Genomic DNA, 13,214 nt, shown 5'->3' with positions numbered 1-13,214 from the left:
CAAAAGTTCATTGCGAAAATGTGCATGACCTGATTTTTATATTGTAGTAAAACAGGTGCTATGGGAAGGGGACATGTGGAAGCAGTTGATTTCTCTGGTGAACGTAGCCATTTCTGACACTTGTTTCGAGGCTTCTAACATGAGGATACCATTTCCTCGTATGACCACCATTCCAGTATTGCTCTGCTGCCCACTGGTTGCCATCTGCACACATTTTTATCTATCACAAGATTCCTAAAGGCATCACATCCCCATAATATTCCTTGGACATGTCTGTCATCATTTAATGTCAATGATAACTTCTAGTCCATAAATTTTTTTAAAATAATTTATTTGTTTATTTATTTATTTTTAGAGAGAGGGGAAAGGAGAAAGAGAGGGAGAGAAACATCACTGTGTGGTTGCCTCTCACTCACGTCCCCAACTGGGGACCTGACGTGCAACCTAGTCATGTGCCCTGACTGGGAATCGAACCAGTGACACTTGGTTCGCAGACTGGCGCTCAATCCACCGAGCCACAGCAGCCAGGGTTCATACATATTTTTTTTAATGCGGATGGGTGAGCTTTATTCATGGTGTCTACTCAGTGAGCCCCCAAATACCTCCAAACAGTCAAAATTATTTTTCATAAAATATACTGGTTCTTTTTTTACTTACACACACACACACTCACACACACACAAAAGGAAACAGTGTTAATAAAAGGAAAAAAATTTAAACGAACTGGCAGCAAACATTGCTTAAGTAAAATAGGGTATTGGTAGCTAAGCTAGTTCCTGCCCGATTACAGCCTGTCTTTTATGAGTTGGGCAAAAGTCTTAAGAGTACATCCTTTGGCTCATTCTTCCTGATCAGCAATGTCTCCGGAAGATTGAGAAAAGAATACCTTTAAAGTTATTTTCTTTCTCTTACAGGTATAAACTCTCCACAAGCTTTAAAGAAAATTCTTTCTTTGTCTGAAGAAGGAAGTCTGGAGCGGCACAAGAAACAAGCAGAAGATACGATATCAAATGCGTCCTCACAGCTTTCTTCTCCTCCCACCTCGCCACAAAGTTCTCCAAGGAAAGGTAGATTAATTTTCTCATTTCCTTTTATAGTGATCTGTACATTTCAGCTATAATACCAGAATTATGTATTAGATCATTTTTTATATTATAGAGTTCATTTAAAGGTATCTAGAATATAACAACTAGTAGATTTTTTTCTTCTTCTCAGTTTATGAATTTGGAAGAATTGGGGTATTTTCAATCCTATAGGAAGTAGTGTTAAACTTATAACTATATAAAGCCTTCGAAAATACAATTAAATTTTTTATTGATTGTGTGAAAATAATTCTTTTGTACCAAAAGCTGTTCTAATTGAATGTGATTATATAACATTAATTACAGAGTAGAAAGCTTTGAAAACAAGAAAAACTAATACCTTCCTGATTTATTTTTTCATTGTATTAACATGGGTCTTGATTACCTTCTTCGTTGCTACTTCTTTTTATTTTTGAAACAATTAAATTTTAGGCAGTCAAATTCTTCTTATGTTGATGCTTTCTTATATTAGAATAATAAATTCATCACATAACCCTCCAGATTGCTTTCTTCTATCCTTTGACTGAATGGGTATAAACGAGTAATAAATGGCTGAGACAGTTTTCCCTAGGGAGAGGCCAAAAAGATCAATAAATTGTGAGATTTCACTGAATGAACAAATGCCTCTTGTGCTTCTCTTTTTAGATATTTCAGACATCTGTGCATTTTTTGTGGGTATCAGGCTCTACTGTTTTTGTTAAACAGATATATCTAAATTCTTTTCTCGTCCTATTGTTAGGTGGCAGTGGCAATCAGCTGAGATCTTTTGGCTCCGGGCAGTTGGACTTAACCAGTTCCTCCTCTTCTCTTGGAAGTGAGAACAGTAACAAGAATAACAATGCACCACGGACCTATGGGATAGGTGGGGTTTATAGAACCAAAACCGGGGTGGGAAAGAGAGGAATCATCTCATTAGTTAAGGAAAATGGGAGAATTCCTCTAAATGTTGAGTGCTCCATCTGAATGACTGTTTTCTAGAGATGGTTTTTCAGGAAACTGTTTAAAGAAGGTTTTAAATCTTTTCTGTCAGAACTGATAGTGTGGTCTATGAAAAGACATTTCATAGACAAATTAAATCTTATCAAGACCTGTGCAACCTTTGAAAAATAAATCAGGAATTAACCAGTTACTAAAAGGATAAGGAAGTACTATTTAGAAAATAAATAAGCAATATTTAGGTGCTGTAGATTTAACCTTTTTCATTAGGTAAGTGGCATTGACAATTTACATATACTCATGTAAAGTATTTTAAATCATATGACATCCTTAGTAATGTAAAAAAATGAGTAGTGAGAAAAAAGGTTTAGATTTTTTTCATTAAAAATATCAAGATAAGCCTCTTCTTTTGTGACTTTCAAATTTATTTTTAGCAACAAAGGGGAGTTGAGGGTTCTTCGGGTCAAAAATTAGACATATGTTCAGACATTTTAAAGTGATGGTCTAGGGAGAAAAGGAGATTTTATACATTACAGCCTTCAAAACAAATGACTTTTATGCAATTTGTCCAGTATATTATTAATGCTGAAAAACCAAATGATAAAAATCCAAAGTTTTCTTTTTCATGTTTTATTTCTTATTCTTATATGTCCACTTAAAATTATAAATACAATACAAATTTCCAGTTCTAAAAATTGGAAACAATATTACTGGCTTTGCAGTTTGCAAAAATATACTTAAAAGTCTAATCATAGTTATTCTTCATCCTTTCTTTAATATAGACTAATAATAGTCTAATTTGTATTTAAGGGACCTGAGGATAGTCTAGTCATGCCACGATTTTTGCATCGTTTTCTGGCTCATGTCGCAGTGCTTTCTTCCTTCCTCTTTAAACTTCCATTAAGCAAGTTAAGCTTCATTCATCTCAGCCACCTGTCCTCCACAAGTAAAATGCATTTTTCCTCACGTCAGTGGTAATATCCTTGGCCTACATTTGGTTTTTGCTTCTGTTTGGGGAAACATCAGCTTTTATGTCATAAACCTACAGCGTCTAATTAATATGGTTGTATTTCCCATGCAGGCTACACTCTGGCTCCCAGTGGTACTGTGGATAATTTTTCAGATTCTGGTCACAGTGAAATTTCTTCACGATCCAGTATCGTCAGCAATTCCTCCTTTGATTCGGTGCCGGTCTCGCTGCATGATGAGAGGCGCCAGAGGCATTCTGTCAGCATCGTGGAAACAAACCTCAGTGTGGGCAGGGTGGAAAGGAGAACCGTGATCGAGCCGGATCAATACAGCCTCGGGTAGATTCCTTTTCTTGAGTGTTATTTTACATCTTTTCTTCCATCTTTAAAAATATGTGCCCTTTTTTCCTAGATATGTATTTCCATTTATTTTACATAATGCCTAAGAACTTTTCTCCCATCCCAGTTGCTATTTTCATAATGCCTGGATTATTTAAGGATTTATTTACTTATTTTTAGAGAGACGGAAAGGGAGGGAGAATGAGAGGGAGAGAAACATTGATCAGTTGCTTCTCGCATGCCCCCAGTTTGGGTCCACGTGCCTGACTGAGAATTGAATCAGCAACCTTTTGGTTTACAGGACGATGCTCAACCCACTGAGCCACACCAGTCAGGGCCACAGTATCTGGATTATTAAGTACCATGCTATTTTTGTTGGGCTTTTAGAGTTAAGTTTATTTTTATTGGAACACAGTTGCTCTGTGCTGTAGGCAGAGGGTGACTTCAGAATGTACCTCAGTTCTTTTGCATGAGCTGTCTTCTTGAAATAATTATATTATATTGAGTCTCATAAGGAAAATGCTTCTTTACAATATGCCAGTAATTTTTCTTTTCCTGCTATATTAATGTTATGGTGATGACAGGGTAAGAAAAGTGGATGGAGCAGAACTGGCCACTATAATGCAATTCAGTGGTGCTTTCATCCTCTTCCTGGAATGAAAGGCATCTTTCTAGGAAAAAGTATTTTGGTTTTATCACAGGTGTATTGGTTAACAATCTTGTTTTTCCTTTTTCATTTCTTTGAACCACGTAGGTCCTATGCACCAATGTCTGAGAGTCGGGGCTTATATGCTACAGCAACAGTAATTTCTTCTCCAAGCACAGAGGAGCTTTCCCAAGACCAAGGGGATCGCGCTTCCCTCGATGCTGCCGACAGTGGCCGAGGGAGCTGGACCTCGTGCTCAAGTGGTTCCCATGATAATATACAGACCATCCAGCACCAGAGAAGCTGGGAAACGCTTCCATTTGGGCATACTCACTTTGATTATTCAGGGGATCCTGCAGCTGCGTGGGCCTCAAGCAGCCATATGGACCAATTTATGTTTTCTGATCATAGCACAAAGTATAACAGGCAAAATCAAAGTAGAGAGAGTCTTGACCAAGCTCAGTCCCGGGCAAGCTGGGCCTCTTCCACAGGCTACTGGGGAGAAGACTCAGAAGGTGACACGGGCACAATAAAGCGAAGGGGTGGCAAAGATGTTTCCATTGAAGCTGAAAGCAGCAGCATGCCCTCTGTGACCACAGAAGAAACCAAGCCTGTGCCCATGCCTGCCCACATAGCTGTGACGTCAACTACTGCAAAGGGTCTTATTGGTAAGCTTACTGGAGAGCTTGTCACGTCTGGATTGTAGCTGTAATCTAGCTTATTTCATAAGTTTAAATTATACTTTGTGGCGCTTTTCCTCAGTTTGCCCACTGCTGTACAGGGCCTGAAATGAATAGTGGTTAAGGGCCCAGCCCAGGTTCTGTGGTCAGGTACATATAAATATTTTCCAGCATAGTGTACATTCAGTACTTCCTAGCTAACAGAATCAGTAGGCTGTCCGTATGGTTATCTTCTGTCTCATATTGATCTTTTATAGCTGGAAATTATCAGAAAAAATGGCCATTCTCTGTAGAGAAAGTTTTTGTTTAATTGAAGCTTTTAAATATTCTATTTTGTTCCCTTGAATTGTTCTTAGAACTTTATACTTTCATATTTAAAATTTTTCTATTGATTTGTGGTCTGCAGACAGATGGTTTCTGTCCTAAACAAACTCTCTATACACTATGGAACAAGGGAGAGGGTGCTAAGAGATAACATAGGGAACAAGAGCTTAGGAGTCAGGCAGATTGAGGTTGGAATCACTGTTGTGCTACTTTTCTAGCTTTGTGGCACTGAGCAACGCACTGAACTGTGTCTGTCTCCTCATCTGTAAAATGAGTTTCGTAACTTCTCCTAATATAGTTGGTGTGAGGATTAAAGGAATTCTCTGTGAAGCACTAAGAACAGCTCCCGGATAGTAACTGATAAGTGCATGAAAGATGCCATTGCTTTGCTGCTGCTGTTTTTGCTGTCAAGTCTCTCCTGTTCCCTCAGTCCTATGGGGATGAATTTTCTATGACATATTCAACGTCTGTATAATTGCAGTGTAGAAACACATTACAGAATATAAAGTGAGAAGTTCTGGAGTGTAATCATTACAGACATCACTTGTATTAGTAGGGAAATTATAGTTACTTTTCCATGGAAATAGTCATGGGTGGATGTCAAATTTAATATCCTTTCCAGATGAATAAGGAGATAACTGTTAATACCTATTCTTAGGTTGCGAATTTTAAAGCACTTTCTTTTAACAAACTAACTACTCACTCTTGAATGCAAAGGAAAGAAAAATGATTTTTCGTTCCTAACAGTTGAGTCTAGAAAGTTCAAGAAAATACAACTTTGATTTCACTTGTCTTTGCAGACTTCATGTTCTAAGTCATGAACATGAGTGAAAGAATTTTAAGAGAAATACATACCTGATACATAGTTTTGGAGGTTTTAAATTTGCATCTTTTTTTTTGTACCATTTTTCCAAATTTATTTTAATTCACTCTTTTCCAAAGTGGGGCCAAAAACCTAAAGTCATGTGACATTGACTCTGCCTGAGAAGAGAAAGTGCCCGGCAAAGAAGGGTTGCCTACCTTGTCCCTGGGGCAGGGAGAGAGGAAGGAACTTTTACCAGTCACTACCAATATGGTGCAGGCATAATACTGGGTACCTTTTATGTTCTCTCTTTGCTTAATCTTTCCAGTAAACCCAAGAGTTAGATGGTAACCTCATTACTATTTTAGAGTTAAGACAAGTTTTTAAGTAGTTCTTTAAGTGTTAATGGTACCGAGGCCTCTGACTAGCTTCTCTCACCTGAATGGTTTGGCCACACAGATATAAGTATTGTTAATATTTGGCTTAGTTAACATCCATCCCCCTGCCTACCATGTCCCCCATTTCTATCCCATGCCACACAAGATCACATTTGCTATGATATTGTGCATGCTGTCTAATAATTATAGGTTTTTGTAAACATTGGTGGCATGAAATATTCTTCCACAACATTCTTTAATGGTTGATGCCTTGTCTTCACTATAGCACGGAAGGAGGGCAGGTATCGAGAGCCCCCGCCCACCCCTCCGGGCTACATCGGAATCCCCATCACTGACTTCCCAGAAGGGCATTCCCATCCAACCAGGAAACCTCCAGACTACAACGTGGCGCTTCAGAGGTCTCGGATGATGGCCCGTCCTGCTGACACCGCCGGGCCCTCCCCCACCCAGCAGCCGCCCGCGCAACCCGCAGGCGGCAGGCCGGTGAACAAGCCGCAGTGGCATAAACCCAATGAGTGTGACCCGCGCCTCGCCCCCTATCAGTCTCAAGGGTTTTCCACCGAGGAGGACGGTACATAGTCATTCTTAAAACCGTAAAGTTAGATGTGTTCGCTTTCGCTGCCTGTAAGCTTGCCAAGGCGTTTCTGTCTTCTTAACACTGTGATCACTGTGTCTTTTGCATGTCCTACCCATTTTAGAGAGTTCCAAATTTAGGGTTGAAGCTTTTGACTGCTGTTGTTTGTGTGCTTGCTTGTCTTTTTGTTCATTTGTTTTCTAAAGGGCTCAAGAAATACCAGACATTGCAGAAGTGGTCACTTGCAATAAAGTGCATACATGGCTGGATGTTTCTCCTAATTCTCAGTGTTCTGTGAAAAGGTTATATTTGGACTTCCAATGAGTTCCAAATGAAAGTCTGAGAAATACACTTCTGTTATCACTTTTTTTGCCTGCCTTCTACAATTCTACCTCAAGCTGTAATGAGGAGGAGGAGGACTCAGATCATGTCCCCCACTCCATTTCTTTTATGAAGTTTTGATTTTAACATGTTTGGTATGCAAAATAATCATCATAGGAAAAAGCGAAACACAATAAATGAAAATTACTTATAATCCTGCCACTTGCAGATAACCACTATTACCATTTTGTTATTTATCCTCCTAGACTTTTTATGTGTATGTGAATGTGTATTATTTAAAAAGTCACATGCCATTTTGTAACTTTTGTCAATGAATTCATTGTTAATGGAATTCATTAACTTTCCAATCTATAAGTAGACAATGTATATACTTTATATTGTGTATATATTTAAATATATGTGTCATATATACTTTATTTTAAAGTTTTTATTATTGATAATCATAAAAAGGCAAGGGTTTTAAGTGAGGTATACGAAAAAGAATAGGTATGGAACTTTGATTGAGCACATCAGCGAATGTTTTCTCTCTCAGCACAAGAATGACTCACTTGCTCATCAGTCTTTTTTCTTTCTGTCCTGGTTGTGTTTGCAGAAGACGAACAAGTATCTGCTGTTTGAGGCACAGGCTCTCCTGGGTCCATAGTGGGCCCTCTACGAGGAGACCACAGGAAGATGTCCCTCGCATTGGAGCCTTTGGAACTCACCTTTCTGAGGATGGTGGACCAGTTTGCCTCCTTCCCTGCCTTAAAAGCAGCATGGGGCTTCTTCTCCCTGTCTTCCTTTCCCCTTTGCATGTGAAATACTGTGAAGAAATTGCCCTGGCACTTTTCAGACTTTGTTGCTTGAAATGCACAGTGCAGCAATCTTCAAGTTCCCACTGTTGCTGCCTGCCACATCACACAGTATCATTCCAAATTCCAAGATCATCACAACAAGATGATTCACCCTGGTTGCACTTCTCAATGCCTGGAAGGGTTTTATTAAATCTTCCTTTTAGATTTCCATCCTAGCACTTGGTCTCATTGGAATAATGAGAAAAGCTAGCCATTGAACTTCTCGGGGCCTTTAACCCACCAAGGAAGACCAAGAAAAACAATGAAATCCTTTGAGTACAGTGCTTGTCCACTTGTTTACAATGTCCTCCTTTTTTTTTTTTTTTTTTTTATAATGAGTTTAAAGATTGTGTTCAAAGAGTAAATGTTATATCCATTTAATAATTACAGTATTATTTTGAACCTTAAGTAGGGTTGCCAGCCTGGGTTTCTGAAAAACCAAATATGCCGGACAGGGTGTGGTCACACCAGGAAGAAGGGAAGACCTGGCTTTTGACCCTGTCTTCCCATGTCTTCAGGCCTCACCCGTGAAGTGCCCTATCCTGGAGAAGTATAAACTGTTAGCCAATTACTTAGATACCAAGACACCCCACCTACCCCTTCCCCAGTGGGTGGGGTTCTTCTGTAAAACTGTTTGCACATGGCCAGGGGAGGGAAATAGGACTCTTGTGTCCTGTGTCTGAGCCTTATGGAGTGCAGGACAGTGTCATTTGAGGGTGTGTCCTGCTCCATTGAGATGGATGGCAACCCCCCCCCCCCCCCCCCTTTTAAGTTATGTTTCTTTGATTTTTGTTAATTTAGTTTTAGGGATTTTGTTTTGTTTTGTTTTGTTTTTTGATTTGTTTTTAAAGAGAAACATTTATAACTGGATAGCATTGCAGTGAAAGCAGCTTGGGGTGTTGGAGCTAGTGCCAGCTGTTAATACTGCTCTTTCAAGACAGCCTCCCTTTACTGAATTGGCATTAGGGAATAAACAAGCCTTTAACGTGATCAAAGATCCAACGATCACAAACCTGGCTAGATATGCCAGCCTTTGCCAGGTGGGTTAGTCACCAAAGACTAACCTGGAAGTGGCTTTATGGACACTATGGATAGAGAAGGCCTAAGTGTAGCAACCACCTGCTCACAGCTGCTATTAACCCTATAATGACTGAAATGACCCTCCACTCTATTTTTGTGTTGTTTTTTGCACAGACTCCGGAAAAGTGAAGGCTGCCAATCCGAGTAGTACTCAAATGTGAGGAACTGCTGGTCTTGGATTTTTTTTTCCATTAAATTCAGCTGATCATATTGATCAGTAGGTAAACGTAAATAGCTTCAAATTTTAAAAAGTCGAATTGCAGTGTTTTTTCACTGTATCAAACAATGTCAGTGCTTTATTTAATAATTCTCTTCTGTATCATGGCATTTGTCTACTTGCTTATATATTACATTGTCAATTAAGCATTTGTAATTTTACATGTAATATGCATTATTTGCCAGTTTTATTATATAGGCTATGGACCTCATGTGCATATAGAAAGACAGAAATCTAGCTCTACCACAAGTTGCACAAATGTTATCTAAGCATTAAGTAATTGTAGAACATAGGACTGCTAATCTCAGTTCGCTCTGTGATGTCAAGTGCAGAATGTACAATTAACTGGTGATTTCCTCATACTTTTGATACTACTTGTACCTGTATGTCTTTTAGAAAGACATTGGTGGAGTCTGTATCCCTTTTGTATTTTTAATACAATAATTGTACATATTGGTTATATTTTTGTTGAAGATGGTAGAAATGTACTATGTTTATGCTTCTACATCCAGTTTGTATAAGCTGGAAAATAAATAAATATAACATAAAGCCTTGTCTATATTCTTAATGAATTGTGCATGCTTTTTCTTATCAAAGGGTGATAAAGCCCTTGGGTGTCACCGCAGGAGCAAATCCTTGGGAGGCTGAGAAGACTTGGCCTGTTTAACCCCTATCTGCCTGATAGCCTATTTTTTAGGTTACTTTCTGTTGATTTAAAGAAAAAAAATTAATATTATTAATGTTAACAGAAACCAAACCATATTCAGAATTCACAGTGTTTCTTGAGATTTAGTGAAAAAATGAAGATGATATCACTATAACATAACATTTGTCTCTTCTCAACCTTTCCTAATAAAATCTCTATGGGACACAATATTTTGATCCCCAGTATATATACTGAGAAACAGGACCTCAGAGAACTTGAACTGGCATTCATGATCATGACCACTGAGAGTGCAGTTTAGCTAAAAATTTGGGATTTCTAATGAGTACATAAAATATTGTTGTGTCTATGAGGTCTCGTGTGTGATAGTCTGATTAATATTTCAGTCTATCGGAAGGGCACCTATTTTTTTCTAAAGGTGAAAGAATCAGTTAAGCCACAACCTAATAAAGGACATTTCGAAACCAAGGACTCGTTTCTTATCCTCAAGCAGGCCTAAACGAAAGGACTGTCCATCACTCCCTGGGAAGCCTCAGCAGCCAGAGTGGAACACGTGGCAGCACAAGCAGCGAATGTGACAAAATGTGCAGAAGTCTAAAAGGAGTCAGGAGTTTACTCCCAATGCTAATGTAGCCACTGGCTAAACGTAAAATTTTTTCTGAAGCATTTGTGCCAGCTTGGTGACTACATTTTGAAAATCTGGCCATCAAAACAATTGGAGGGTTAAAACCAGTAGTTACATCTGTACCTTTTTAAAAATGAAGGTGCTGCTGTGTGTATGTGTGTATTTATATGCTCACTTATATAATATTTTAAATTTAAAACCCATTACCCAGGAACACCCCTATTAAGACAATAGTCTAAGCTCTATTTAATGCAATGCTCTGTTTAAATTTCTGCCATTCAAAAACTTAATTTTCTAAATTTAAGATGGATGTTTAGAACAATAACCTTCACCGTCACTTTTTGTATTCTGTGCTGAAAACAGGAAAATGCCAAATAGGCCATAGTGCCTATTCTTCCTCTTTTATGTTGTAGATTACATTTATGTAGCAAAGGATTTGTCTCTGCTCAAGGGTTTCAAGAAATAGGTGTTCATCAGATGTAATTGGTAACAGTAATATTTTAATCCATGTCATGTTAATAGCATAACTTCTAACTTAGGAATGTTGCAGAAAGTGTTGGCAAATGTCTGCTGTTCCCTCCCTAATCAAAAAGGCTAACCAGACACGTATCTTTTTCATACATACTTCGAAAGCCCTTCAAATATTTCCTCAACTGTAATCCTTTGCCTTTATTGAGAAGTATAGAGTTTTATGCGCATGGATGTTTTAAGGTAACTTATCTCTAGTTCACTGATAATATCTCTCAGAATGTTCTTGAATGATGCAAGCTGCTGAAAACGTGCTTTAACACACCTTTTAGGTCTGTGTTCTAGTGTATGTGTTACACTGCATATGCACCAAAGAAAAACAGGAAGCTCTGAATCCTTGAGTCCATGATATCGCTCTCCTTTGAAAATAGTTTATTCAAAGAATAAAGGAAGTGCAGCAACTAAAGAGTCAATTTGCAGATGAGAGAGGCAAATGAGTTTGTGACTATCCACAAAGAATGTCAACAAGCAGAGGATGGAAAAGGGCAATAATGTCATGGAAATGAGGAAGGCAACTGCAGCAGAGGCGACGTGACACTGTCAAGAAGGACCTTAAAATGAATGAGGATTTACCCAGTTTAGGGCGAGACAAAACATTCAGTGGGACTGAAAAAAAATACGTAATTGTACTTTTTTCAACATTCACATTTTAGCCAAATACAAGGCGAGCACAATAGAATGTCTGCCCATGTTCGAAATTATACTTATTGCCCAGTTAGTTTTTAACAATGCCACAGCTACATAACAGGAAAATTTATAGAGGTGATCAAAACTGCATGCGAGGTTAAAGAATCTTAGAAAAGGCTTTATTTCTTGGGCAATCGATAAGGTCATAACAATTTTCATTATGGGAAAAATCATCTAAGCCTAGAATATAATATTAGAAGTAAATTTAGACCCAAATGACCAATTTTATACAGGAGAGGAAATAATGAAATAAATTTAGTCCAGGGTATTTAACACTGAAGAAATAATAGTGTATGAGGATATTTTAGTGTTTTTTTTTTTTTAATTATATAAGTTAGAACATTTCAAATAAGACTAAAAAATTGATTTAGGGTCAAGGCAGTGTCACATGTAACATTAAGATGAAAATATGTATAACACTTCCAGATGTGGTTTAATGAGCTAATTTCATTCATATTGTGCACTTTCATGATCTAAGCACTTTTCTGGATGCTGGATATTTACAGATTTCTCTACAGTGGACTGAGGTACTTTCAAATTAATCTTTTGGCTGTGTCTCCCATTTCTCAGGCCATAGGGTAAAAACTTACTGAGTCATCCTAAGCTAATAACGTCTTCTCCAGCAGCCTTGATCACAGCTGGATCAGAGGAGCTGCCTGGCCCAAGAGAGGCCAATGTAGGCTTGCCAGCAGTCTATAAGAAGGTCCTAGAATGAGCACTGTAACTGGTAGTAAAAGTTTAACCAACTTGAACTCGTTACATTCTCTTAGGAAAATTCCTGTGCAAATGCAAAGAAAAGCAAAAGCTGTACTCAGTGAAATCAGTATGTGGAAGCCATGGGGTGAGAGAAGTAACGAGTATGCAGACGTCATAAACAAGAGGGGGTCTATGAGGTCAAGAAAACGACTCATCAAACATGAGTAGTGTTAAAATCTTAGTGGAACTGGCAGCTATTTCTTAGGGAGCAATGAAGTGAGAAGTATGTCGTCGTCGTACCTGAATGAATTCCCAGTCTCAGAACAGCTGTCTGTGAACTCTTCTAAGCCGGACGCAGAGCCACTCCTGTTCCTTGTGTATTCTCTCTTGATAGCCACTTTGTTTCAGTGCCTGGAATATTGTAAAGTTTTAAAATAAGTGAATAGCTGTCATTTATTAGAGAATCCAAATTATGCAGATAAATTGGACAATCAAAATCAGCCAATGTACATTTATTGAGGGACATCTATAACTGCCCAGTACTGGAAAATATTCACAAGTATGTAAATGATTTCTTTCGAAGTTATTTCTTTTCTTTATTGAGGTATATTAATAAATAAGAACTCTTAACAAGGCTAGCAAGGATTTAAATTAATCAGCAAAAAAACCCACAAAAACTGCTAAGAGTTAAATTTTGTGTGGCTGCAGAAGTTGAGATGAAGCAAAGATCAATAAAGACTGAAGTATCCATAAGAAGAGTCTTCATTAGCTTTATTGACAATATAATTATCAC

At 38.1% G+C, this 13,214-nt stretch overlaps 1 protein-coding gene and 1 pseudogene across 6 annotated transcripts in view; one reads left to right on the top strand and one right to left on the bottom strand.

Annotated features, from left to right (window-relative positions):
- The window catches only part of RAPGEF2 (Rap guanine nucleotide exchange factor 2), a 235,440-nt gene extending 226,757 nt beyond the window's left edge, over positions 1-8,683 (top strand). For 3 of the 6 annotated variants that reach the window (XM_090288741.1, XM_090288742.1, XM_090288740.1), the window contains 6 exons: positions 915-1,067; positions 1,822-1,944; positions 3,100-3,325; positions 4,080-4,639; positions 6,441-6,746; positions 7,684-8,683. In XM_090288741.1, the coding sequence (XP_090144867.1) occupies positions 915-1,067; positions 1,822-1,944; positions 3,100-3,325; positions 4,080-4,639; positions 6,441-6,746; positions 7,684-7,709 (1,394 nt within the window). In that variant the 3' untranslated portion in view covers positions 7,710-8,683. The remainder of the gene's footprint in view (positions 1-914; positions 1,068-1,821; positions 1,945-3,099; positions 3,326-4,079; positions 4,640-6,440; positions 6,747-7,683) is intronic. The other 3 variants (XM_090288745.1, XM_090288744.1, XM_090288743.1) reach the window with 2 other exon arrangements.
- Positions 37-574, bottom strand: LOC149999375 (small nuclear ribonucleoprotein G pseudogene; annotated as a pseudogene).
- Positions 8,684-13,214: the final 4,531 nt, after the last annotated feature.

This window comes from Furipterus horrens, unplaced genomic scaffold (assembly GCF_987537825.1).
Source record: "Furipterus horrens unplaced genomic scaffold, mFurHor1.1.pri manual_scaffold_10, whole genome shotgun sequence".
Classification (NCBI taxonomy): domain Eukaryota; kingdom Metazoa; phylum Chordata; class Mammalia; order Chiroptera; family Furipteridae; genus Furipterus; species Furipterus horrens.
The sequence above is the reverse complement of the archived record's forward strand: the minus strand, read 5'-3'. Positions and strand labels throughout refer to the sequence as shown.